This window comes from Maylandia zebra, linkage group LG2, assembly GCF_041146795.1.
Source record: "Maylandia zebra isolate NMK-2024a linkage group LG2, Mzebra_GT3a, whole genome shotgun sequence".
NCBI classification, from domain to species: Eukaryota; Metazoa; Chordata; class Actinopteri; order Cichliformes; family Cichlidae; genus Maylandia; species Maylandia zebra.
In genome coordinates, this window is record NC_135168.1 from 17,446,870 (window position 1) to 17,473,386 (window position 26,517).

The window sequence follows — 26,517 nt, forward strand, 5'->3', positions numbered from 1 at the left end:
TATATATATATATATATATATATATATATATACACATATATACATACATACATATATATATACATACATACATACATACATACATATATATATATATACACACACACACACACACATATATATATATATATTTTATTTATTTTTTTTTTAAAAAAGCAGAATTTTTTTTTAAACTGAAGACAATGGACATGAGAGGATAAAATAATGTTAAAGAATCACACTGCAACATGAACACATGGCATATTTGGAGATTATATGTGTCAGGACAAGAAACTGCATTGTGTGCATGCTTTTAACCCACCTCTATTTAGAAGAGGAAAACAAATGGAAGCTATTAGAGAATAATATTCAGGAACTGTGGCAGAAGCTACACTGAAGCCTTGTTCTCTCTCACACACCTTCGTCCTCCTGGAGGTTTGCTGCCGTCTGCTGGGAGTTCTTGTTGTTTCTTGACTGGAGTTGAAGACTTGGCCAGTACCGGAGGAACCTTTTGGCCATTCTGTAGGCTGTGTCCAAATTTCTCCACCTGACTGCTGCTCTGACTCATTGAGCTGATGACAGCAGAGAGAGAAATGTGCTGAAATGATCGGTCAACTGTCAAAAATACACAGAATTCAGACAAAGACACAAAACAAAATACTGTCATGGCCATAGCCTGCAGGATTTGTTTCATCACACAGAAACAGGCGGATCAGTCTCACTGATCTCATTTTATCATTTAGTAGTTCATCATTTTAACCTGAGAGCAGTTCTCTTCTAAGCTGATTTACCTTTACCTAAAGTATCAAAATCAAAAGTGGCTCTCAATTTAAAACTGAACCTTTTAACTCATTTGCAAAAAAACAAAACAAAGAAAGCCCTCCTATTTATGACCAAATATAGAGCAGTATTCTAACATTTAAGCCTCATTAAGTGCTACTGTGGATTAAGAACTTATTATTTGAAAGAACATTGGAACATTTACTTAATGGAGACACCTTAACTAACCTTCTGGCTGTTTTCATGCTGTCATCAGCGGTGCTGATGTCACTAGTCCGGTCATTTTCTCTCCGTTTCAGATCCATGCTCTCTGTGCTCTCCCTCTGTGGCAGCAGGTAAGAAACAGCAAACTGTTAGCTGACCAGCCTCGATGTCCTCTTAAGTGACTTTCAAAAATAACTTGAGCCAGTTAAAAAGTAATGAATTTAGCAATAACTTATATTTATCATACTTATCATATATGCTATTAAAATCCAATGAAGTGCTCTATATGTGGTTGTGGCTTGTTTACAGCCACATATTGTCAAGACCAAATTAAACAATGTAATTTTGTGCATGCATCAAGGAGCATCATAAACATATTCATATATACACTATATTGTAAATTGTAAATTGCACCTTTTTTTTTTAACTTGAACTCAGCTAAACGAGGTAGCAAACGAAAATACTTTATTAACAAAACAAAACAAAAAACATGTCACATGCAGGTGTTCTGGCCACTGTTCATATGAGGGTGAATTTATACAGTGTGACGGTACACAGCTCATATTATGATCAATGCGCTATTCACCGATTGCCTCTCCAGCAGTTCCTGTTTACGTTCCCAGTCAGCAAGAGAACGAACGATAGTGTCCTGAGGATCAGTTGGGAGAGAGGAGAGTTCATCTCGACTGGGGGAGGGCAGGGCGGAAGAGCGGGGCGTCAGAGGCGTCACGGTTTCCTCCAGTATCCGACGCTCCTGTTTTAATATGAACATAGATGAATTTTAAACCATAATTTAGTGGCCAGCTGGGCAAAGGTTAGCTGAAATACTACGTTTAGACTTCAAATTCACACACACATATTACATGTAATTCAGTTGATATTGTTAAGCAGAAAAACCCATCACAGGTGCTGTCAAGCAAAAAACACACCCACACACCTCCTCGTGGTACTTCCTTTCCTCCTCTGCCACCTCCTTCTGTGCTTTCTCCCACTCCTCCTTCAGTTTCTCCTGCTCACGCTGGTACTTCTCCTGTTACCATGGCAACACAACACATGACATGCAGCACAGCAGAGAGGAAGACTAAACTGTCTGCAGTTGGAAAACAAAGGCAATGCGCAGACATATCCGACATCAACAGAGTACTGAGAGACTTTTCAAAAGGCCAACCAAATGCTAAAAATTCTCTGCTTGTGATAATGTTTTAACTTGGTCCAAGAAGACAGAGAGCTGCAATAACAGGCACACGCTACAACATTTCCATGCAGAATACCCTCATTATGCACTTTAACTATGTGAAACTTGATGTACAGACATATGTGAAGGCAAATTTAGCTTCCTATCCACTGCTATGCCTAAAAACAGATTTTATATCTGCTTGTTAGGAACAAAAAGCAAACAAAGGAGACCAAAAGCAGGCAGTGCAGACAAAAGCAGAAAGCGTATCATGCAGAAGCTCTCAAACAGTGGGTTCGTACACAATTTTCAAAACTCCATTTAAATGTTCTTTGGTTTGGAGTATGGTTTATAACTGCCTATATCCAATAAAAGCAGAAAAAACACAAACATATTTTCTCAGATTACCTTTTTAACCTTTTAGACTTGTGTAAGAACCCCAAAAACAAGGCGCCATTTAAAGACAACACATAGACAACACAGACGCAGGGAGGCTAAAAGGAAGTAATGAGTACACTGATGCACCAGACATTCATCCATTTCAGCGCATCTCATCTCAAACCATCCTGCAACAACTGGAAAGAAGGGAAATCGGCTTTCATCACTGTTTCGTCTTTTTTCAAGATAACACTGTAGATGAGCTTGATAAATAACAGACACTGCAACTCCATTAAATGTTGACAAGTGTGTGGACTTGAGATGCACCTGTTATAAATTGAGGAGAGAGAGGGTGACTTGGGCAGCAGCAACAGCAGCAGCTTTGGACAGAGTCCTTGCCTCTGTCTGTGGCTTGAGATGGAGACAGTGAGGGAATAAAACCAAAACAGAGGTTCTTCCACTGCACAAAATCGCCACCTAATGGTTAAAGTGTGCACAGACGCAGCTTGGGGGGGATGGGGGTGAGTTTGCCTTTACAGGAGGATGTGTTCAATACAAAACAAATATGGAGGCAAGCTTTGCGAGCAGCAATGAAATGTGGTTAATACATCCGACTGTAAGAGGAGCAAGTCAGTGACTGTGCAGCTGTGCAGCAGTGTGGTCTGGATTCATGTTTAGTTCCAGTTACAAAAAAAAAAAAAAAAGCTTTCCAGAAAATCATATTAGAAATAATCTTTAATAGCAAAATTCAGTAACAACACCTGCTTTCCACACCGGCTGCAATTTATTATTATTTTTGTTAAATCACCTCATTTGTAGAAATGAGTCTGAGGTCTCACAATTAAATGTCATTAAAACCTCAGGGGCCGAGACTGACCACAACCTGTTATGTCTTTCCACAAAACTGGTTTGTGCTGCTAAAACACAATATATCATTATAGCACACTGTAGGTATGTTGTTCTCTATAAGAAAGCTAACCCCTAACTTTGCAGCCTCATGCACCATGCTTGACTCTTTTAGGTATACTGTGTACCTGCAGCATGCGCTCCTGCTCTTGCTGCCACCTTTCCTGACGCTTTCGCTCCTCATCCGGGTCCCAAGACCAGCGGTCTCCCCGCTTGGCCTGGGGTAACACCGGAACTGACACCTGATAGACCCCAACACACACCCACACACACATATCACCATATACAAATATCCATGCACACATTCACATCCAACCACAACCCATTCACGCACAGATCAACACCAAAGTGCACACACATCCACCACAAAAAAAAAGTAGAAGAAGAGAAGGGAGGAGACAGAAATAGTTGGTCTACCACAACAGCACTACTCCAATGCTAGCCAAAGGACTCCTACTAAGGAGAGAAGAGACAGAGAAAGAGAGAGATGAGCTTAAATGAAAATAAAATAAAAGCAGTCTCAGCCATCGACTACAGCATCATCATCTGGCATGCTACATAAACAGCTTTGTGTGTCCTATAATAATTAGCTGAGGCGCCTAAAATATGACAGTATGTGAGCACTGAATAATAAAACTGAAAGATTCACATGCAGTCATATTAATGGTTTTCTTGCTTTGCGTTTCTGTTAAAGTCTAAAACACCTTTTTCACTCTTACCTGTTGTATTTTGTGTATTCCCTCCCTTCCGCATAATTTTACTTTTACAACATTAAGCTAAACTACTGGTGTACCCATGGTACTGCAGGAGGGGATAAGCAGTAAAAAGGGTTTTTGTGAATTTACTCACATTTCCACGGTGATCCTTTTCCGCCTCTTCTACAGAGAAAGGAAACAGCGGTTAAAGCAAATGAGATATTTGGACACAGGGGATCAAACTAAGTCACTCGGATATTGAGGAAAAAGACAACACGCCAAGTGCTGATTTCCTGAGGAGTAAAATGGGGATGAAAGAAAACAAAGACAGAGCTGAGTCCACCAAGAGCAACAATCATAGTCAGTAAATTAATAATTTGTCAAAGGTTCAAAGGTTTTATTTTGTCTTTCTAGTTAGAAAAATGTTGATATAAATTGAAACTTTGCCTCTTACTAGGTCAGGTTTTGTAGGTTTAACCAGTGTGTGGAAAACAGCTGAACATTATCTTTTTTGACCTCGTCTGGCCAGGACTCTGCAGTCTATTTACACCTACAGGCCAGTGGACACTCTTTCAAGGATGAGGATGTACACATCCTGGACAGGGAGGAACGCTGGTTTGAGCGTGGAGTCAAGGAGACCATTTACGTGAAAAGGGAACAACCTCTGAATCGAGGAGGGGGCCTAAGGGTACATCTTTCAGCATCTTACAATGCTGTGATTGCAGCCATTCCCCAACTCTTTGTGAATGGAACTCATGGCCATTGATCGGCTGTCTTTGATCAATGGTCATGAGAATTTGCATAATTATGATGAAGGAACTGACCTCCCAGCCCTTTGTTCCTTCAGTGGGCTGGTTTCAGTCATTATGCAAATATACTGTTTATAAGATTTGGGGAAACCTGCAGTCAGCTGAGACTGAAGACGTCACTTGGATGAGTGACGAAACGTTTCTCCCACAAAACGCTACGTCCAGATGAACAGAATCAACTTTTGGAGATTATTTTTTTGAAATTCACACTTGCATGCAGAAAGACTGCTACGCAAAAGGAGTCCACAACAACTTATAAATAACAGTCAAATGTTCGAATGATCAAAACAACAGATAAACCTTACACAATTAAATAAATTTCTGTTAGTTACAGGCTGTAACTACAGTTCTGTGAGAATATATTTCTCCCCTACCCAACATCTGGCTTTCCCACTGCAGTGGGTACTGATTAATGCTGATCACAACTTTAATAGAGCTCTAATACACACCAGATGTTAGAGCTTTTGGTGGAAAAGCCCCCATAATGTGAAGCACACTGAGGCAAGCATGAAACTAAAAGTTAAGCAGGTCAAAAATGTGTATAATCTTCTTTTAATACATTGTCAAAGGGCACTTCTTCTCATTAAGAGCTTCTGTAAACATGATGAGAACATCTTTTACAACAACAAGACACTGATGAGCCAGTAATACTAAGAATGAGAAACTTCAAAACACATTTAAAACACAGAAAACGTCACTGTTCATTCACAAAAACATTGGAAATGAAGGAATAAACAAGAGATGGGTCTGGGGTCTAGCCCTTGGAGAAACGGCAGGGAAGCCCTGTGCACCAGCACTCAAGGGCGGAAATGTGATCGCCACGAGTGGAGGGAGTTTACCTTGCGGAGCGAAGAACTCCCAGCGTAATTTAGGGCTGCTGGTTGCCAACGAAGACCTGACACTGTTTGCAAGCTCTATAGCGAAATAAAATAAAAATGTGCAGGTGGAAGGAAAAGAGGGAATTAGGGGAGAAAGGGAAAGAAAGGAGGAAAGAATAAGGGATAGATGTCAAAACCAGGAGGTGGAGAGGGTGCAGATTGCAGCATTCCTCCTGTGATACTGTAAGTGGAAACTGGAAAACTGGTATAAAAAAAACTAAAATTAAAATTAAAAAAAATTAAAAAAAAACCCTTAAAGAGCAACACTTTTTCCCCACATAAAAATTAATTCCAGTTTGGTTATACAAATTATGAATAAAAACAAATAAGAAAAAAAAACAATAAAGCAAGGCAGATTTTTTGATTGATGTTTTGTTGGATTGCATGTCCATCTCCCTTATGAAATAAAATGGGATATACTACAGCGATATGATAAGTGAGTCGAGGCTTTGCTAAAACAAGTCTCATCATGATCGCAAACCTTTGAATGCCCCTTTAATCATAGCAGCAAAGCAAAGTGACATATTGGAAGGCAAAAAGAAAAACAGGCACTAACAGGGATTTGCTGATCAAGCATCTAAAACAATAAGTATGGTAAATAAGCCAGATGTCTGGGTGTTAAACATGTACATACCTGCTTTTGTTTCCCATTGCTGGTGATAACCAGATGATCCTGGTGGAGCTGAGCTTGATGACATCTCTGACCTCTGTAAGAGCTCCCGGGAGCAGGGATCATTGGCCTGCAGGTAGATTTAAGATTATAGAATAGAACACCTTTTATTGTCAGTATACACATGTACAATGAGATACAGAGCATCTCCTACACAGTGCAGATATGTAGGAAAAGAAAGGGGGGTGAGGTGCACAGGTCTGCAGCACTATATACATACGAACAGTATTCAAAATTTAAAATGTACAAATATAAAAATCGGGAAAAATAAATAAATAAATATTGTTATAAATTTACAAATTAAGGATTGCACCGTGGTGATGGTAGTTGTGTAGTCTGTGTATAGAGGGAAGTCCTTGGATTGGGGGGTGGAACTGTGTTATGAGTGCATGTTATCCACTAGACATCTACTAGACAGATGGCTCATAATTTGAGTTTTGATATCACCTACTGGCTGATATGACTGTATATCAACCCCAGACTGGACAAGATTAGAGAGGTCTTCACTAGATGGTTTGGACATTTCTTGTTCTTGTTTGGCTTCTGAAAAAAGACATACAAGAAGTTTAAAATCTACTAATATAGTTGCACAGTGTTGCATGAACTTCAGTAACACGTGTTTGTTCTAAAAGTAACCACAAGGTGTCAGCATACTACTACCTGCAGGTGGGTTTTGATGAGCTACAGCATTTGGCTTTTCTTCCTCTGAAGCAGCTGCTGTCTGGTTTCCAGTCTTTCCAAAGCTTTCCTGTGGCTTCTGCAGCTCCTGTAGGGGTCACATATGGATTTCTTTCTGAATGCTAAACTAAATTCTGCAGATCAAAGGGCCTATGTTGTGTAAGAAGTACAAACAAAACATGATATTTCAGACTTGAAGAGTTCAATCTCAACTAAATTTGGGCAAAATCATTGCAAGATGCATGATATAATGCATGGCAAGGAACAGAATACAGGGCAAGTATTCAATATACGGCATTATTGAGAGAGGCAAAATACTCTGCACCCAGAAAACTGGGCTTGGAGTAAAATACCCACTAACCATGCTTCTTTAAAAGACAAAAAAATGTAAATAACTATAAAACATCAGAATTCTCACTGATGGGAGTGAGGTGGGCCGGCTGGGTGGTGTTGACTCAGTGACTTTCTCCTCCTGGACCTCCTGAGTGTCCTCAGAAGCTATCTCTGTAACATCTTGTGTCTCCTTTGCCTTTGTTGACACTGGACTTCCTTCCCTAGAAGAGGTGTGGGTACTGTGAGGGAGTGAGGTTTCTGACAAGGGAACATCTACAGCACCATCTACAGTGCTGTTTTTGCTTTGGGAAGGGGATGCCTGAAAATGGGGAGGCGAGTCCCTCCCTTGACTCTCAGGTGTGGTGGGAACATCGTCACTTCCAACGTCACCATTTACTCGCAGCAAACCATCCACCTAGGTAAAAAGAGAAAAAGTTTAATGTTTAATTTTCTGTGTGTAGTGTTTATACCCTTCGCTTTTCAATAAATGGCTTCAACATGCATTAATGTTAAGAAAGCAAGCTGAACGATATGGCTATACCATTCAATTTTATTTATTTTGCTCTAAATCATAACATATGCAATTTCAAGGTAAGATTACAGTATTGAACCACTCATTTCTAGATAAGAAGGTGCTTATTGTCCAATTTATTCTTCATTCATTACATGGATAAATATAGAAATCCTGAAAAACACTGACTGCGAATAAAAATGTAAAATAAACCACGCCAAAAAACCCAGTGGCCTCATTTGTGGTCATTATGAACCTCTCTTCTCAGTTAGTAATTAGCTATTCATCCAGCTCACAAGACCACACTGCCCTCTATGAACAAGAGGCACTAATATATGTGCGAAGAGCTCCTAGTGAGCGGTAACTCAAGACACGGTGGTAAAGATGGGTGAATGCAGGCTCAGTCTCCCCCTCTCTGCCTCCACCTTCTCATCCCTCTCCTTGCAGCCTGTGTGGGCTCTCTTTGTCCGTCGGGAGCCCACTTCACATTGAGAGGGTCCTACTTGTCAACTTCTTAAGTCAATAGGGAACAGAGGGCTCCATTGAAGCCCAGGCTTTGCTCAGACTCCTGACAAGGAATTCCAGAAGAGTGCTTTGTTCCATTTGGTCTGATAATAATCTTACCCTCCCTCTTTTCCACACCAAAACATAAGATCTCATCATGAAAATTCCCATTTTGTAATTTTTTTCTAGAAGAAAAGGAAATGGATCCCGTTGAGAGTACTTCGAGCTAAATTGAAACATTACATGCTTCTTCAGGGAGGGGATGTCTTACATTTTCCTACAAACCAGCCAGCTCATCACCATGGCAGTTCTGTGGTATTCTAATGTAAATGCCAAGAGACCCGGAGAGGAATTTACCCACAAGGAGGGAAACCGACACTTGCAAGTAACCACATTTGAAATGGTCAAGGCCTTAATCACCGTTAGACTAACAAGATCTTATCTTCTTTTTTGTATATAGGAATAAAGCTTTAGAATCACTGTGTACACAACCTGAACAAGAAGCACCATACTGTATATCCACAGCAGCCCTGAAGCTTCCTGTGACAATACCTGCAGGCAGTGCAAATGTTGAAAGCAGCTGGATTGTCAGCTGCTTAGTGCATAGTCATAGTCCAATATGTTCATGTACATGTTCGATGAACAGACACTAAGAAAGTGGGAGTCATATGCACTTCCTTCTATACCCAGGCAGCATCCTAGCCTAAACCAAACTGGGTATATCTAATAGTGAGAACAGATCACACATGAATGGGATTATTTCCTGCTGTGTCCCACGTGTGAGAGAGGGTAACATCTGCCAATGTTTTGGACTGAACCTCCTGATATTGTTCATGTGCAAAAATAGCTAAAAACAGGACTCAGTATTTGGAGTAGACAACTATGAACATTTTAATTGTTGTCACCTTAATCTTAAATGTTTCCACGTGTGAATTGTGGTGCAATGAAAAAAATATACTGACATCTGTGTTCTCACATTCAGATATATCTAGGTAAGTCAATATCTGACCTCCTTCGCCTGAGTCAATCATACCTTGTTGTTCCAAGTTTCACCTCCTGCAGGTCGGGCCTGGAAATAAGGCTTGGGCATCAGCAAAGGCACCGGTTTGGGTGACAGGGCTCGGGTTGATGGCGGTTCAGAGGAGCGAGAGCGTATCTGAGACCGCTGGTGTGAGGACGGTTCTTTGGGAAACTCCTCGATTCGCGCCTCAAATGTAGAAGTAAACTTTGGAGTCGGGGCAGACTGCTGGCGCAGATACCTCATGGGCCCATTGAAGTCAGAATCGAAAGGGTCTGGTGTCGTGGGAGAGGCTGACAGGGAGAGGGAGAGCGGGAAAGGTGAGGTGGGGAAGGAGGGGTCAGCGGATATGCTGCGGTCCAACAACTTTGGCAGCTGCAGGCGTTCGAGGACTGTTTCGCTTATGGAGAAACGCTGGGCGTAACGTTGGAGAATGGCAGTCGCCTCCTCAGGAGTTTTGGCTTTCTTGTATGCCTGCCGTAGATCCTCCTCACGACGCTCCCTTAGAAAGAAGAGAAAGCATAGCAGAGGTAAAGCAGTTGATATAACAATTATTTGAACCTACTCTTGCTTTAGCCAAGCTTTGTCTAAAAAGACAGATACAGAAATCAGTTGTAATTGCTACCAAAGGCTGATTGGTTGCTGTCAAACTCAAGAGACCTTTTTTTTTCTTCACTGCAAAAGATCAGTTTCTTCTAGTCATTTCACAATCACTCACACAATCTGCTCTTCCTTTTAATTTCTGAAGGAGACCTATTTAAAGTGAACTCCAGGAGGAGCTGCATTCACCTCTGTGCCCGCTGACAGCAATGACAGGGGACATATAATTCTCTTCTCTGAGAATGACCCAGTTTTTCTTTACTTCTGATATCATACTGAGCAAAGAGCTATTGGCTTTCCTGTGGTATACTCATTAAAGCAGTTCTCAGTAGGTTGTCGTGGATGTAACTTACTTGTCCTCTACTATCTCCCTATAGGTCTTGATGCTTCTTCTCCTCTGAGAGGTATAAGTGTCTCCTGACATCAGGCGCTCCATCATCTTCCTTTCCTCCTCCTTTTTGATCAGATCCTGGGAAATACTCCTCCGACGACTTTTCCATCGGGCCAGGTCCTGACACCCATACAGACAGATTCAAAGTATGTCCTGGTTCAGCAGCACTTTGAGCTCCCTGTTATTTTACTGGGGCACAGCTAAAATGACTTTAGAAGACGCTTGTATAACAGGCCACAGGCAGTAAAACCATAGCAGTTAAAAAGGAATAATGAAAGTAATGCAAAGATGTAACAAACTGCATACAAATAAATGTCAGTCCCATAAAACAAAGACCGAAAGATACAGAGTGAGCGACCTAATGTCTGAGAAACTCACATCCTGCCAGTGGTCCTCCTCTTCCTTCATTTTGTTGTACTGGTTATGCATCCGCTCATGACGCACCTGACTGTGCGGCTGTAACGTGGCTTCTTCCTCACCACGCATGTCGATCATACTCACACTCCTGCAGGCAAGGGGAAAAAACAAGCAGTAATTATTTAAATCAAACTGGGCTTATTAGTTATACTACTAGTGATTCTATAGTACATGATGTACTACTACTGTAATGGTGTTTTCATTTTGTCACTGGAACACAATATAAAAAAAAAAAAACTGCTTTAACATATTCTATACTTTCAATGCAACTTTGAAGAAGTAACATGTTTAATGTTGAATAAAAGCTACTTTTGACTGCTCACTTAATCATAAGATGTCACCATAGCAAGTAGGTCTACATGTTTGATCTGGCAGATTTCTTTTTACACCAGATGCCCTTCCTGAAGCAACCCAAAAGGGATTTCTCCCTCTTCCCGTAAAACTGGGATTTTTCTTTGCTTATAAGGCGAGTGTGTAATCCACTATACTACTGGAGCCACTGAAATGGTTAATGTCAAATAAACACAGAAAATTAGCTTTACCATGTATACCATGGAACAGTCCAAACAGAATGTATCAAACAAACCACATCGTTCAAAAACTACGTCAATTTATCATAATGAGGAAAAGGTAAATAAACTGGTCCCAGTGTCTCAGAGAGATACCAAAAATAAAATCATTGTTCCATGGAAACATGTTTTTAAAGGAAACTTCATGCTTGCTTAGTAAGCAGAACTAAGATTTTATCCAGCCCATTGTTCCCTCGGCAGATCAAACAAAGATTTCTGCGTCTTTGCTCTTTGGATGGATTCGATATGTTTCAAAACACATTTAAATACATTTAATATCAGTTTCAATCTGAGTTCATCAGATGCAACAATCAGTATGATCTTCATACAATCATTGACTCATTAAAGGCAGTTTACATTTCTCTTTACATTTGTTCTGCAATGGCGAAACAGTTTTACATTACAGATGAGACAGAAAGTACAGCTTTATTGTTAGAGGCATGCAGCAACAATGCATGTTGATCACAGAATTAGAAAGCCTAAGAGCAATGACAACTGTCTTAACTATGTGAATATAGCACCTGTCTATTTTTAGTACTTTTATGTGCTGGCAACAGGTAATTTTCAAAGGTATCGCTTGGCTTACAGTCATAAGTTACAAAAGAGTGGCACTTAGATGGTACTCACTCACAAATGCTTTTTGGTTCTCACTGAGCAGTGTGTGCATTAAAGAACATTGCAGCAGTACAGTATTTTCACACCAAGGGGCAACTGCACTTAAGCAATCCCCTGTCATCATGCTGCACTTTTAGCTGTTGTGTATGGGATTAAAGGGACTGGTTGTTGGCAGGCTGGTAGAAATGGCTGCTTTACATGACACATGCAGCTGGCTCGCAGAAGCACTGAGGATGAGTTTAGCAAGTCCTCTCCACATCCTTGGCAGCAGGCACGTTGAATAAATTTGAGAGGAATGGATTGTTGCCAGGCAAAGGCAAAAAAGCACTAGGTTTATTGAAGCCATATTTTCCATGATAAGCCTAAGAGCCAGGGACACTGTTTGACACTGTTGAAGCACACAGCCAAAAATGTCCACCACAAATCATTTAACTGCAAGCAGGAAAATCTGCTTATTTGTGAGACATTTATGTTTTCCATGCAGAAAAAAGTCGTCACATAAGATCGCCTTGTAACAAATGCTGTCATACATCAGCACCGACTGGCTGCACTGATTCCCACTAATACCTCTATGAAAACAGAAATCAGATAAATTACTGTCATTGCAGAAAGCATTTTGGTTCCATTCCACATTTCTGTAGACTATGTGGTGTTTAACATGTCATGTCAAAATTGCCCCAAAAGATGAATTAAAGGAATGATTTATGACATTAGGGTATCAATTCCAGTAAAGTTTGAGGTTCTATGGGCCACTTCACATGATCCATACCCTGGTAAGAGCATATTATGGTTAAATGACAGCATAATGCAGCATTTTTTTTCAACACAAGATTATTAATTTCATATTGACAAAGGAAAAAATAGAACTTTTATAAATATAAATTGCTGTCAGTGGTGACATTTTTCTAAATTCCTTCAATTTCTGGCAGATTTCCCCACTTCCCTGACCTATTTCCAACAATGAACAAATGATTTAATGACTTATTGAGCCAGCTCTATTTTGTACTGCAGAGCAATGCCAGGCAGCTGAGCCTGTGAGGGGTAAAAAGACAACTTACTGCGGATCATCTGACACACAATCTGTGTGGCTGAATCTACAGAAGTCAGAAAGCATGGAGGGAAAACACAATCACAAATGAACACAACACTCTGAAGAGAGAAACATCTCATCCACGCGTGCAAATATTAAAAAGCCATGTTTGCAGCTGATAATGAGTTAGTTTGTGACTACGCACCAGCTTAATTTAATTACTAATGCTTGAAACAAATATGTGTGGTGATCTTTGGTTGTGTTAGCTCCTAGGTTAAATGACAAACCTCAAGCCAGACACAAGGGGGCAGTCTTATCCAGAACACAAATTTACTGCAGCACTAAAAGCACTGCTGGCATAAAATAAAAATAATTTTAAAAAACACATTATATGGCCATGATCTTAGAATGCAGTTGACACTAAACTATTGAAAAAAGAAAGAAAAAAAAAAGGAAATGCATGTTTTATTAGACAGCACAAGGGTAACATCAAGGATGCAGCTGTCTTTGTGTCTGTGACCACCACTTGTAGGTTTGGCCTTAACCACAAAGGTCTTCATACAGAGCTGTCTCTGTGATGTTGGAGGGGTGTGAGAGACAGTGTGGCCTGTGGTTTGAATCTCACAAGATGGGAAAAAAAAGACTAAATCAAGACCAGGCAGATTGTTTGCTAAAAATGGTATTTGTCATATGGTATGTCCTAGTAAAACATCTATTTGCCATATGTTTTGGGGTAGATAGATGTGTGGCTGGGAATATGCTTTAAAGTCAGCTTTACTATAGAATTTCATTGGCACACTTTGAACTATCACTGTGTGATTGCCAATCTAGATTTGGATTCAAAGATATAGACTGAAGAATTACTTATTGATTTTGGTTCAAACTGGATCAAATTTACTTCAGAATGCAAGTTGTTTCCTAATTTGAAATCCCTGAACAGCTCAAAAGCTGCCAACTAAAGTCATGCACAGTTAATCAAAAAGCACATTCTCAAATGTTTCTACTTTCACAAATTAATCAGTCACAAAAAAGCAAGGATAAGAGAAAAAGTCAACTTTTCAGACTTTCCATGCAGCCCTTTTCAACAACAGATTTTAGCTGGCACTATCAATTTGCCTTCATGTAAAACAGGTAAAAAAGGTCATGCAGTCTTCAGATAGTGACATTCATCATCCACAGAGAAGCACTGCAGTCTCACGTCAAGATCACATGCTGATATAGAAAATTCAAAGGGATCATGGAAATAGAAGATCCCTTCACTTTGAAGTGAATTAAGCCGTTTTAGCTTAATGCAGCAAAGTTTCATTAAATAACAGTGTAGCTGTTGGAGTGAGCTCACTTTGCTGGAAGACTGCTGTCCACCCAAGATGTGCCTTCATCCATTTCAGTCTGTGGCTTTCCCTTCTGCCGGCACGTATCAGTCGTTTCTGTTGATGCGGTTGCCATGGCAGTGGGCACAGGAAGGAAGCTAGACGGACTCAGGGTGACGATACATTTGGGTGAGGTCGGTATTTGACAAGCCTGTTTATCATCTCCTTTTGCATCTGCAGCTACCAGAGAACCAGGAACTCCTTTCCTTATTGCGACATCCTCCTGGTGTGTCACAGGTGAATGCTTCCCAGCTGTGTTGATGGGGCTCGTTTGAAACACGGAGGCGGCCGTGGCATTTGCTGCTAGGGTCGACGAATGGTGGAAGAATTCCTCTGAGCACAAGCGAGCTGGAGTACTGCAGAAAGCAAAGCAAACTAAACCGTTTTGCTGCCTGGTTATTATCCTACATCATAAGACAGCATTCCTCTGGAGAAGCCTAGTTTTTTTTAAAGACATAAATCTATGAAAATAGCGCATGGTCACAAATTCCTTCAGAGCAGACAAAGTCAAAGCAAAATTCACAAAACAGTCTGCTGTTTGTCATCCTGTGATGAACAGCTACTTTCTGGGAGGCTTATTATTGGACTGTAAATTCCCAGAATACATGGTAGGGAGGGAGAGACTGGCCAGCTGCCGGCAGTGAAAAGGCCAGGCTTCAGTCCCAGCCTGCTCAGGGTCAGGGAAGGAAGAAGGCCTCATTTCCTTACATCCTGAGGGTGGGTCGAATGTTCATGTTCTCTGTGAATGTTTGTTTGTGTGTGGACACATACAGTACATTCTTGTGTGCATCCATATTATATATACATATATGTGTATATTTCTGTGTGTCCATGTTTCAGTTGTGCATGCAGCTTTGCTCCTAGCATATGATTGCAGATTTGATAGAAATATATTGTGATATAACTGGAAAGCAACCACTTGGTTCTTTTGTTCTCCCTTTCACTTGATCAAAATTTATGTTTGATTGAAAAAAATCTAGAGAACAACAGATTTCTGATACTTTAGATGTCAAACAGATTTGGTCATTACTGCAACTACAAAAACAGCTAAAAAAAAAAAACATGGCACTGGGTATCTGCTCTACTTAACTAATTGAGTGAAACAGCAAAAGCTCTTAAAAAGGATGTGTCAACATTGCAAAAACCAATTAGCTGAAATTGAAAAAAAATTCTAGCCTTGGCTTTATTCAGGAAATATGCAAGATGGGGAAATCCATATAAAATATCCTACAAATCCCCTTTGTCTCGGACAACCATCCGATTTCTATTGAGGATTCACTCCCTTAACATTCTCAATATTCAATCAATGTCACAACATCTGTGCCAGAAGACAATGCTGGAAACTGGAGGCATGACTCTCCAACAGCACTGTGAACGAAACGTCGGTTTGACTAGGAAATAACACCGGATAAGGCCGGACTGCGAAATTACATAAGAGACCTAAACTGACATTTTTCAAGGAGCACTGCGATCACATTGGATTTGTGTGAGCTGTAAAATATACAATGGCATTGTTCTTTGACAGCTCATAATCCTCACCTTGTTTCCTGACACCAAATGTATAATTTGAGACTTTGGGCTGTCCTGCTGCGTACAGACTTTCTGAAATATATAAGCAAAAGGCTGCAAGTGCATTACAGTCTGAAACTGGTTTAAATAAGATGTGACCCTCTTGCTAACTTACTGTTACCCAAGACTGGATAAAAGGAGCAGTGGAAAAGATGATCTGATAAAAGCAATGCCAAAAAGAAAAATTAAACATCAGCTGGAAAAGTTTTCTACCATGGAAACTGTCTTGAAGAAAACAGTTCTTAGAGATGTTTGTTGAGTATCGTGACTATCACAAACATTGGTTTTGGACAGGTACGCTACAGCTGAAATAAGCAAGATCAATTTTTCAGTGTTTTCTGTGGCATTCAAGAGGATTAGAGTCAAATATATCAAAACTTGCACATGAAACACGGCAAAATACCACTTGATGTAGAATAAGTTAACCTTTTAAAAAACAAAAGTTCAGCTGAAATATTACTGCTGACTCTACTCATGACCAACAATAATAAAGATCTCTACACACTGAGCACTAAACTCTTCTATCATGGACTTGCAAAGTTTCTTCCTGCAAAAACCAATTGTTGGCATTCACCAGGAGGTTTTAGGCAGAGCCAAAAGAAAAATCATCAGTATTGAAAAAACAATTTCAATTTTGCTCATTTGGTGATTGATTTTCCAAACATAGCAGGAATAACTGTCAATCAAATGGTCAGATTTTTACAGAAAACGTATACATTTCTATCAAATCTGTCAGAAAATCCATACCATCCATAACGTTATTGCACTACCACCCAAAATGCCTATTCTAACCCCAAACAACTCCAAATACTGTTTATATATTATTATCAAACTGGAGTGTAGAATAACAACATGCTATTAGTTTTTCATTTACCTTGGAGCTGTTAGCTTAAAGCAGATATGGATAGTGGTGTGGTAATTTTACTTTATTTACTTTTCTGACCTCCCCCCCACCTTAGCTGTGACACTGCACAGAGCTCTCTGCAGCCACCTAAAAACTTTACACATATAAAATAAATTTTTGCTTAAAAATCAGAGAAACAATGTGTAAAAGCACAAAAATAAACTTGACGGGTTAAATTAAAAAAACAAAAACATAAAAAATAGTAATTACAAAAAGGAATGGGGATGTTGATATCTGGTATTGAGAAAATATGAGTGAAGGTTAAAACCTTTGCTCAGAGGTGACCATCAGATGAATTACAGTCTCTCTTGGGGGCTCTGCTTGGGGCTGGGGGAGACTACTGGGCAGAGGCTCACTTCTCCTTCTTTTGCCTGCTGTATGGATCTCAATGCAAGGCGGAGATGCAGACTGCCTCCCTTCGTGCTTGTCCTTTTTAATGTGGTTCTCCTTTTGAATCTGTGTACAGGGTTTAAGGGGCAGGGTGGGGGATGGACTAGGGGATTCTCCAGGAGGGATTTCTAAGCTACAGACCTCATTTAGACTGAGGCATCACCCATTCATGCAACACACACACAGGACAGGAATACGTAATCACATTGGGAGTAAAATTAGTCACATGAGGATAATCACAACATGATGGTCATAAGACATGAAGCACAAACAGATGTAGGGAGGATTGGGGAAAGAACGAGTGAAGGACACACCATGACATAAAATAATAAGAGGTGAAGTAAAGAGATGGAGAAGGAGGGAAAGAGGAAAAGAATAAATGCAAAATCAATATGTGAGCTTTGATGGATGAAAAAAATAGGGAAATAACCAATTGGGTAGCAAAACTTTTGCGAGATCCCGAGTTTGTTTTGCGAGATCTCGCAAAAGTCCGTCTTAATTTTTTTTTCCTCCCATGTCCCCTGCGGGGCTCCGCACTAAACACCAAACTCAATCTAGTCAATAGCAAACAAGCAACATCGGAAGCTACAAGAGACAATCAAAGCACATCAAGGAATCTGCTGAGCAAGCAGAAATCTGAAACTTGTGATGAAATTTGCATGGTGTCATGCCAGACTATTTCAAAAAGACCTTTTGTTTTAAATCTGCTTCAGACATTTGCTTCAGTCAGAATTAGAGCCAATGAAAACCCACATCTGGCCTCTATTAGCCACTCACATCTGTACAATACTAGAAAAATAATCAAAAGCTGAGAGGTTTTATTACAGACATATGCAATTTGACATAACACCTAATCTTGCCAATTACTGTAAAAAAAACTCAAACAAACAAACCCCCCCTAAACATCACTCACACACAAAACATTTTAAAACATTGAAAAATCTCCAACAGCTGATTTGTTTTATCAGTTCTGTATTAAAGTAATTACTTTAAATTATTTCATGGTCTACATCCATATCTACTAATCTCAGCCATCATCTTCAGGCTTATTAACAGGATTTCTGGGCAGTCAAACTTCTTCCATCCGCACCCTGAACTGTGCGCTTTCAGCCAGAACTTTTTAAACAAGCTTTAAAAGGGTTTATCTGCACCAATCAGTGTCAAGCCACAGTGGTGTAACATGTACCCCTGATAATCTGTTCATTAAGCTATTAAACTTCTTTGTTTCTTATTTTGGATTGTGCCCAACTTAACAACAATTGTATATATCGACACACAAACAACAGACACCTTTTAGTATTCCATACATATAATATTATATGATATTTTCAGTTAGGCTAAACTAAATGCCTTTTTGATAGCCAAGTCACAAGAGCACTCTCTAGTGTTACACCTACCTAAGAGGTCTGTCACCCCCTACAGGTGAAGTGGCGGTACTCCAGCTCTTGCGTCCTCCCTCCTCTTTGTCGTTGCTCTTTTTGCGTAGTGGCGTTGGCAGATATCCACTCTGGTTGCTCTTGTTGGGCAGGTACTGGTTAAAGGGTACGGCGGTTCGTGGCTCGCTGACAGACGTCCGTCGTGCCAACATGTCATCCTTACGAACGTCTGGCATCTTCCGGTGAGGAGCGCCGTCAGACTCCGAGTCGCTGCCACGGCCTAATGAGACGAACAGAAGTGTTCACTGGCACCAGAGGACACATTTTTCATCAAAATTGTATTTTTTAACCCATATGGAAGAAACAGACTATACTACATGTTATATATGCACTGTGTGTCTTTAGAGACTACACAGCGATGTCTCTCAAAAAGTATTTTGCATGAGAAAAACATAACCACTTTTTTTGCATTGGTCATGGTATGATGCTGTACATCTTGATATGATATGACAGAAACACTGATTAAAAGTTCTGAAATTAAGCAAAATGGCAGGAACAATGCTACCTGCTAATACTGATTTCCTTTACCTCAATGCTAAGAAAAAATAAGCTAAAAACAACAAAACTCAAAGTGTGATAGAAGTAATCAGAAACTCAGATATACTCTACAAAGCACCCAGTTCTCAGCCCATTTACACTTGTGACAAATCATGTAAACACAAGTATGTGTTATATTAAAGCCCCTTTTCAATCGCAATGTGTTCAAAAAACGATAAAAAACGACTTCATTTTAAGTATCCTACACAGCAAGAAAACTGTATCTTGCTGAGTCATTGCAAGAGAGAGACAGAGGGAGAACAAGAGGGAGACATAAGAGATTAAACCCAAAAATAAGATCAGAGGAAAAACTGTTGATTGAGGAGTCTCGTGGCAGAAAGCCCAGATTTATTTCTTTAAACCTTCATATACGCATAACAAAATTACAGTGGTCTAATAGTGTTATTAGACCACTGTGCATTCTTGCCACAGAGCATAAATCAGATGCAAGCCCGTTTTTATGAAACAAAGCAGGTGACATAAATCATCACTAAATTTGCATTGTGCAGCTTGTGCTGACTAAATATTAGCACGCAGTTAGACACGGAGTAAATTCTTCCTGTGTGAATCAGATTTTAAACATAATGTTAGCTTTGTAATATCAGTGGTAACACCTGGCTTTGCAGAAGTTTATTGCTTAAGGACTTTCCCTACTTGGGGTCCTAAATTCCTCTGTGCGATGGCCCACTGTGATCCTCTAAAAACATATAGAAGAAAGAAATGAAACTCAGTCTCATTCAGCAGGTCACATGTTTATAGTTCCAGTGATTTACTGAAGATATACCAGTCACATCCACGATTACTTGGCAATGTTTTGCAAACCAAAGCCTAGATATGTTAAAACCCGCAGCAAACAGATAACTGCAGCCTTGCTTTATTCAAGGTCGCTAAAAATTCCTCTCAAAGATGTTCAGCACATGTGCTACTGTCCCCTCCCTTTGAGTGCATGTGTACTCAGACTATGACCTATAAATTTATGACTCAATGTATATATATTCAGAGTACAAACCAAGAATTTTAACCAGATCTAAGTCATAAAATCTTCCCTTAGTTTTGTGGACATACACGTGGAAGCAGCTGTCACATTTGAACTTGTGAAAAGCTTCTTTTTCTATCAAAAGGCTTTTTATGTGGTTTCAAAGATTGACAGATCAAGGTCCAAAAAAAGACTTCGAGAAATCTGCACTTCTAACAACGAAGGGTTCAATTATGGCTCTTAACCCATGCAATGGAAACATGAGGGACTCTGCCATCCAAGTCGATCCATCTTTAAGGAACAACATATGTTTTTTACAGGATGATGTGCTCCCTCTGCACACATGGTAATAGTGAAGCTTGAGAGAAAATGTATCATGGGTCAGGTCCATAGTGTACCAAGATTTTAGAAAAATACAGTGACATCAATAGTCATCATCATCATCTAGTTATACTGCATTACGAAAGAAAAAGTTACAAAGTGTAGTTCAATAATGATCGCAGTAACTGAAAAGTTGTAACGAATGTCCAAAACACCAAGTATGAAAAGACAAAATGTAAGAACAATGTGAGAAATAATTAATTCAACAATGTGTTGCTAACTACAAATACGTAGCATTTATTATAACTGTACAATGCAAAAAGAAAAACTGGAAGAAATAACACAAATGTACTACTATTAATACCAATAGTAGTAAATAAGTAACTAATACGTAGTATGTATTATTTCCAGTGCATGGAAGCACATCAGTTGCTGATGAAAGTGCATCATCATTAAGACATCCAATGAATGTGAACAAACGTCAGCTTTGTTATATTCATCTGTGAGTCCGCTATTGTCTGAGTGACTTTTATCATCAGATGGTGAGTGCGAGTGTCCATGCGGGTGTCTGTGCACATGCTTGTTTTTCTGACCACTCGAATGTGATCAGAAACACTGACCACATACACCGTACACTGCTGAGACTTTACATTATAATGCACCAACTATCCAGACATCCGAGGCACAAGCCTTCAAGGGAACTTCAAAGAAGAACAACAGGAATGACTACTGAGCTGCCGGGTCCCCAGCTATACGTGTCCGTACAAGCGTTAGTTACACTCTACATTTTAGTTTACAAAATTAACAGTTGTTGCCTTTATATAAGATCATTTTCACTTCTATGCAAACTAAAATTAAAACAAATTAAAAAAAGATTCCAAGTTTGAATACAGACAATATCATTCTTACAATCGTAAACTGTTTATGTGGCAGTACGAGAAAAAAAGCTATGCTTTCAGTTTATGATGATTTTTCATTGATTATGTATGAAGCCAGGAGTCTGAAAACATATAGTTTTCAGACACTTTGGAGAGATATTTTCTACAAGACCTTTAAAACTATCTCAATTACATCATTCAATCATTCTTTCAAACGGCTTTTGACTGGCAGTGGGCGCTGCCCTGTAAACAGAGAAAGTGAGAAGGACAATTTTACTATAGAAGCCCACAAAAGTGCCTCATTTATCCAAACCGTATCCATCTCCACACATAGCCCAAACAAAAGGGCATTGCCAATATTGAATTTCTCGATTGAATCAAAGTTCCTAATTTCTGTCAGGGTGAAGTCAGTTTTCAGTGCTGAACAGAGAAAGGGCTTTGTCTAAAGGTCAGGGCAGGGAAAACCTGCTGGAGTCAAGTTTGTATGGATGTTAACAAAAGGATTCTTTTTTAACCCAGGGGGCTAGATGTACTCAAAGCCCCCTGGGTTAAAAATATCTAGTTTGTACCTGTGGGTCTCATTTGATCACTGATATTTTGATAACCAGGAATAATAAATATCACAAGATTGTGATGTTAAATATGTAGCTTTTGAAAGCATGTATGCATCACAAAGTGCTTCTGAAATAAAATAAACTTATCAAAACTTAAAAGGAAATTCCACCACAGGTAGCGGTATGCTAAACTTCAATCTGCCTCCTCAGTTCATCAGCTATCAACTCTCTTCGTTCTTTTCAATCTTTGGATGATATGTAGGTGTCAGCAGGTTGACAGTGTGACTAATCAGCTGTGAGTTACATGTGTCGGTGGAAAAATTGATTAGGTAATGCTTCTGTAGTATAAACAAGAGAGGTTGAAAGAATGTTTGTGGCAGCTTTTTTCGAGGCTATTTTTAAGAAAACAGAGCCCATTTATTCCATCAAGTTTCTTTTTGCGTAATAGTGGAATACCCTTGAAAAGCTAATTTTGGGTCACTGCCGGAAAAACTTGAGTTATTGTCAGATTTGGGGGTCGTCAGGCTGGTGTTGCTTATTGTATGTTTAATTCCCACTTCAAGCATGAAGAGAACGTAGCAGTTTCTTTTTAGGGCTCTATTAAAAGTATATAGTGACTTGTGGGACACACTGTATAGCGATATCTTGCCTACCTTTATTAGCAAACATGAGTAGACAGACAACAACAATAAACATTTGCCTGGTTTTCTTAACTCTTTCAAGCTGCATGTGCATGTGTGTGCATGTGGTTAACAAGATCGCTAATAAAAGGTTTTCTACCCGCCTGGCACCCCACCAAGCCTACACAGTCCATATTTTTTAATAGACAAAATGACAGCAGGCAGTGCAACCTACGTTAAACTTGAAAAAAAGGTTTAAAAAAAAAAATAAAGAGAAACATGGTAAGGGGTCAACTTTCAGTAGACTGGCTAAAACTTGTTCATTGGCCCATATTTAGGATGTTTTGGATACCATCATCCTAGCACTTTTTTAAAAAAAATAGCGAATATTGCTTCTACAACCAAAAATGAAAGCTACTTATCTACAACAATAAAGTAAACACTTAAAAAAAAAACAAAAAAAAAAAACCACAGGATACATTGCGGATTTTTCCTTAAAGCACTATAGTTTGACTGTTGATGACAACAAGGGACAACAGTTTCCTTTTGCACTTCCCTCAAAACAAAAACATAATCAGACAGGATGCTTTTCCTCAGTTTTTCCCACATTCAGCACAGCAATGACAAGTACATTACACTGTGTGACGAACGCAGTAATCTTTTTTATAGTCTACCATTAAAATTTTATACCTTCAAATCCGCAAACAGTCTAGCAATTAGCAGCTTTCAATGAAAGCATGTGGCCAGTTTGGCATTATAAAATACTCATGTGAGACCAAAATGTATTTTTAACTCAATTTCTGACATCAGCCCAAAGCCACTTCAAAGGTTTTGCAGCTTATGCTGGTCTTGCAAGTGCCATGCTACCATGTCGGATGTCTTAAACTGCACATATACAGTAGTAAGCATTTTTCGTAATAAACAACAAAGCAATGTAAACACGTTGAGGGAAATCTAGAGACAAAGACAGAAATTAATGTGACAAATTTAAAAGTATACATATTTAATCTCTATTTGATGCCTTCCAAATAATTACAAAGACCATATTTTTACATATATACATACATTATATGTAACAATATCTTCTGTTCTCAAAACCAAGAGCTGTTAGTTTCATAATCCTTGACATACCAGTCAAGTGTCAGATCAAAACCACTGAAAGCTCCTTCATGAAACCACAACTCTTCCTCTTCTTTGTCTCACATACTGTATAGAGATAGGTCATACCTTCCTTAGTCTTTGGTGCTGTCACTCATCTGAGTGCACACTTAAAGAAACGCATCAAAAAGCCGTAACTAAGGACAAAAGGTTCAAACATCAAGCACAGAGATACTTTTGTGCAGATGTCAATGGTATGAGGAATGGTACAAACACCTTAAGACTGCGAGCTGGGACAAGTATGATAGCTGAGACTATTTTCATTCATACTAGATTTAATTAGATAAGCAACAGAGTTAATAAAGAAATAGAGTTATAAAATAAATCTACTGCATTGTGCATTTTTAGGGGAATTAAGGACTAAGATTTCATAGAGCTTTCCCTGAATAAGCAGGGTTTAAGTGTTTCACTGTTTAAACTACAGCTTAAAGTCTCCCTGCTTACTTCTTCATAAGGACAGGCTCTAATTTGTACTGTAACAAGAAGTACTTTTCAAAATTTCTAAACAAAAAGAAAGGACAAAACAGAAGCTGTGTGGCTGTTGCTGCCTTGCCAACTTCATCTTTTCATAAATTTTGAATTTTCCCTTCCAAAAAGATGAATAAATGAAATGCCTTTGGTGTTACATCACCTGCTTGTTGGAGCATATGTTAATATTACATAACTGAAATGTGTTTGAAACCAAACCAAATGTGGACAGATTTGTTATTGAAACTAGACTCTAGGATGTTTTCTGACACTGCAGATTGACGTCAGATAAGGTGAAGAACACAGAGAGCTTTAATACGGTGCGATTGTAGCCCTTGGTCTAAGAGAGGTAACAGACACTGGAACTGAGCCCAGCCACTACTGAATTCCTTTTACAATGTACATTACCATGGCTTAAATATAACAAGAGCCATAAATTGACTTCAAAACAGTACAGAGATTATTCATGTTATTCTCTCAAACAGCCTTTGACTTGAACTGGGCGTTGTCCTGCAAAAACACAGCCAGAACAACAAGCCTTCATACAGTAGCATTCAAAGCACAATAAACCTCATTTATCTATATGTTGCATCTGTGCACCTTGCCCAACCTGCACAAAGACTTACTTCTCACTCACAGGAAAAACAGCTATAGCTAAAACAACACAATGGCTACTGAACATATTTAACCTGCAAATTGTGATTTAAAGGGTGGCCATTGTAACCAGTCTTTCACAGTCAACTAAAACTAGCAGTTCAGTGTGAATCGAAGAGTGTATAGACTAAATTTTTTTCCTACCATCACTGCTGCCGCGGGCGACCAGGACGTCTGGTGACGGGGTTTGTCTTGAGCGTGATCCGAAGGAGTCCAGGCTGTCGAATGAATCCTCGCGCCCGTGGCGTGGCGGAGAGAGAGAGTCGCTGCGCTCAGAGTCCCAGCAGTCAATGTAGCCACTGTCCCGGATGCTGCGTTTAGGGCTCTCTGCCTCTTCTGTCTCCTGAGAATGCATACACACATTTTACAAAATGCATGAGCACAAAAAAAAGAGTGATAACAAATGGTGGAGAGTAATGAAAGTAATCAAACACCCTAAAATGAATTAGGAATTTTCGCTGCATATTCCATAAGTCGTCACTGAAGTCCCCCAAACTTGTGTTGTTTGGCCTTTGTGTCCACTACAGCTGTCATGCTGCAAGTCTCCACTCTGCCCACATCTATTTTTCCAATAACCTCTCTCTTCTTCTACCTACATCACTCTTCATCATTTTCTCTTCACCTTAGTGACCCCTCCCTTTCTCTGTCCACAGCTTTAATGTGTTGTTGCAGCTAATGGAAGGTGGGGAAAGGCCTTTCCTGTCTACCAAAAGACTTCCTGCCCATGACCCCTCTACCATCTGTTATGCAACTCCCAAACTCTCCTAAATGTCTTTGTTATGCTTATAAAACAGGCTCTACAGCAGCAGAAGTCATGTGTGATTTGTTTCTTTCACTTTTACACAATTTAAACCAATATATTATAACTTATATACCACTATACCAGTTAAGAAAATATGCATCTCCCTCGTAACTCACCCTTTAAAACAAGCACTTAAACTAAGTTTTTTACAAAAAGTAAATAAGAGCGCAGCTGAGCTCACATTTACCTGCTTAGTGCTTTTCAATCATCAGTTTTGGTAAGGTCCAGCTTCCATTTAGTAACTGTTGGAAGTGTGGCGGGAAGTGAATAGTCACTCTGGAATTTCATGCACCTGCACATGATGAGCTTTCCTTCATTTTATCAAAGTTTTTTTTGCTTTGTGGAATTATGGCTTTGTGTTGTCCGTCTGCAACGTGTGAACATCTGGGAAAGTATTTTTGCTGAATTGGCAGCAATTTCCCAGTTTTACAGAATAGCAAAAGGACGTCACATAGTGGAATAAATTGCACAGAACTGACATCATGGCTACGAATGACGGTCACAGAGGGTGTATGCATGTATGTGTCTTGAGGGTTTGCCATTTCTAACTTTTCTCCTTTTTCTTGGGTCATTAAAAAGGTAAAAGGTAGGTTAAATTCAATTTTCTTGACTGGAACTCGGGTGAAAGGTGTTTTCTCAGAAATGTTAGTACAGCGAACAAACACACATTTTCTGAATCTCAGTTCCAAAATAAGTGATTCTGCAGAAGCTGTGTGTCATGCCTCAGGTCACTTTGGCTGT

At 39.5% G+C, this 26,517-nt stretch overlaps 1 protein-coding gene across 10 annotated transcripts in view; it reads right to left on the minus strand.

The window, feature by feature from the left end:
• The window catches only part of LOC101478690 (LIM and calponin homology domains-containing protein 1), an 85,001-nt gene that overhangs the window by 5,590 nt on the left and 52,894 nt on the right, over positions 1-26,517 (minus strand). For 3 of the 10 annotated variants that reach the window (XM_012919770.3, XM_004553683.3, XM_004553688.3), the window contains 18 exons: positions 25,119-25,317; positions 18,770-19,028; positions 17,251-17,523; positions 14,479-14,865; positions 10,887-11,013; positions 10,471-10,628; positions 9,533-10,019; positions 7,570-7,899; positions 7,131-7,239; positions 6,925-7,016; positions 6,438-6,543; positions 5,765-5,839; positions 4,271-4,299; positions 3,550-3,663; positions 1,901-1,993; positions 1,550-1,717; positions 988-1,082; positions 399-551 (listed from right to left, as the gene is read on the minus strand). In XM_012919770.3, the coding sequence (XP_012775224.3) occupies positions 399-551; positions 988-1,082; positions 1,550-1,717; positions 1,901-1,993; positions 3,550-3,663; positions 4,271-4,299; positions 5,765-5,839; positions 6,438-6,543; positions 6,925-7,016; positions 7,131-7,239; positions 7,570-7,899; positions 9,533-10,019; positions 10,471-10,628; positions 10,887-11,013; positions 14,479-14,865; positions 17,251-17,523; positions 18,770-19,028; positions 25,119-25,317 (3,254 nt within the window). The remainder of the gene's footprint in view (positions 1-398; positions 552-987; positions 1,083-1,549; positions 1,718-1,900; positions 1,994-3,549; positions 3,664-4,270; positions 4,300-5,764; positions 5,840-6,437; positions 6,544-6,924; positions 7,017-7,130; positions 7,240-7,569; positions 7,900-9,532; positions 10,020-10,470; positions 10,629-10,886; positions 11,014-14,478; positions 14,866-17,250; positions 17,524-18,769; positions 19,029-25,118; positions 25,318-26,517) is intronic. The other 7 variants (XM_004553684.3, XM_004553685.3, XM_012919771.3 and 4 more) reach the window with 7 other exon arrangements.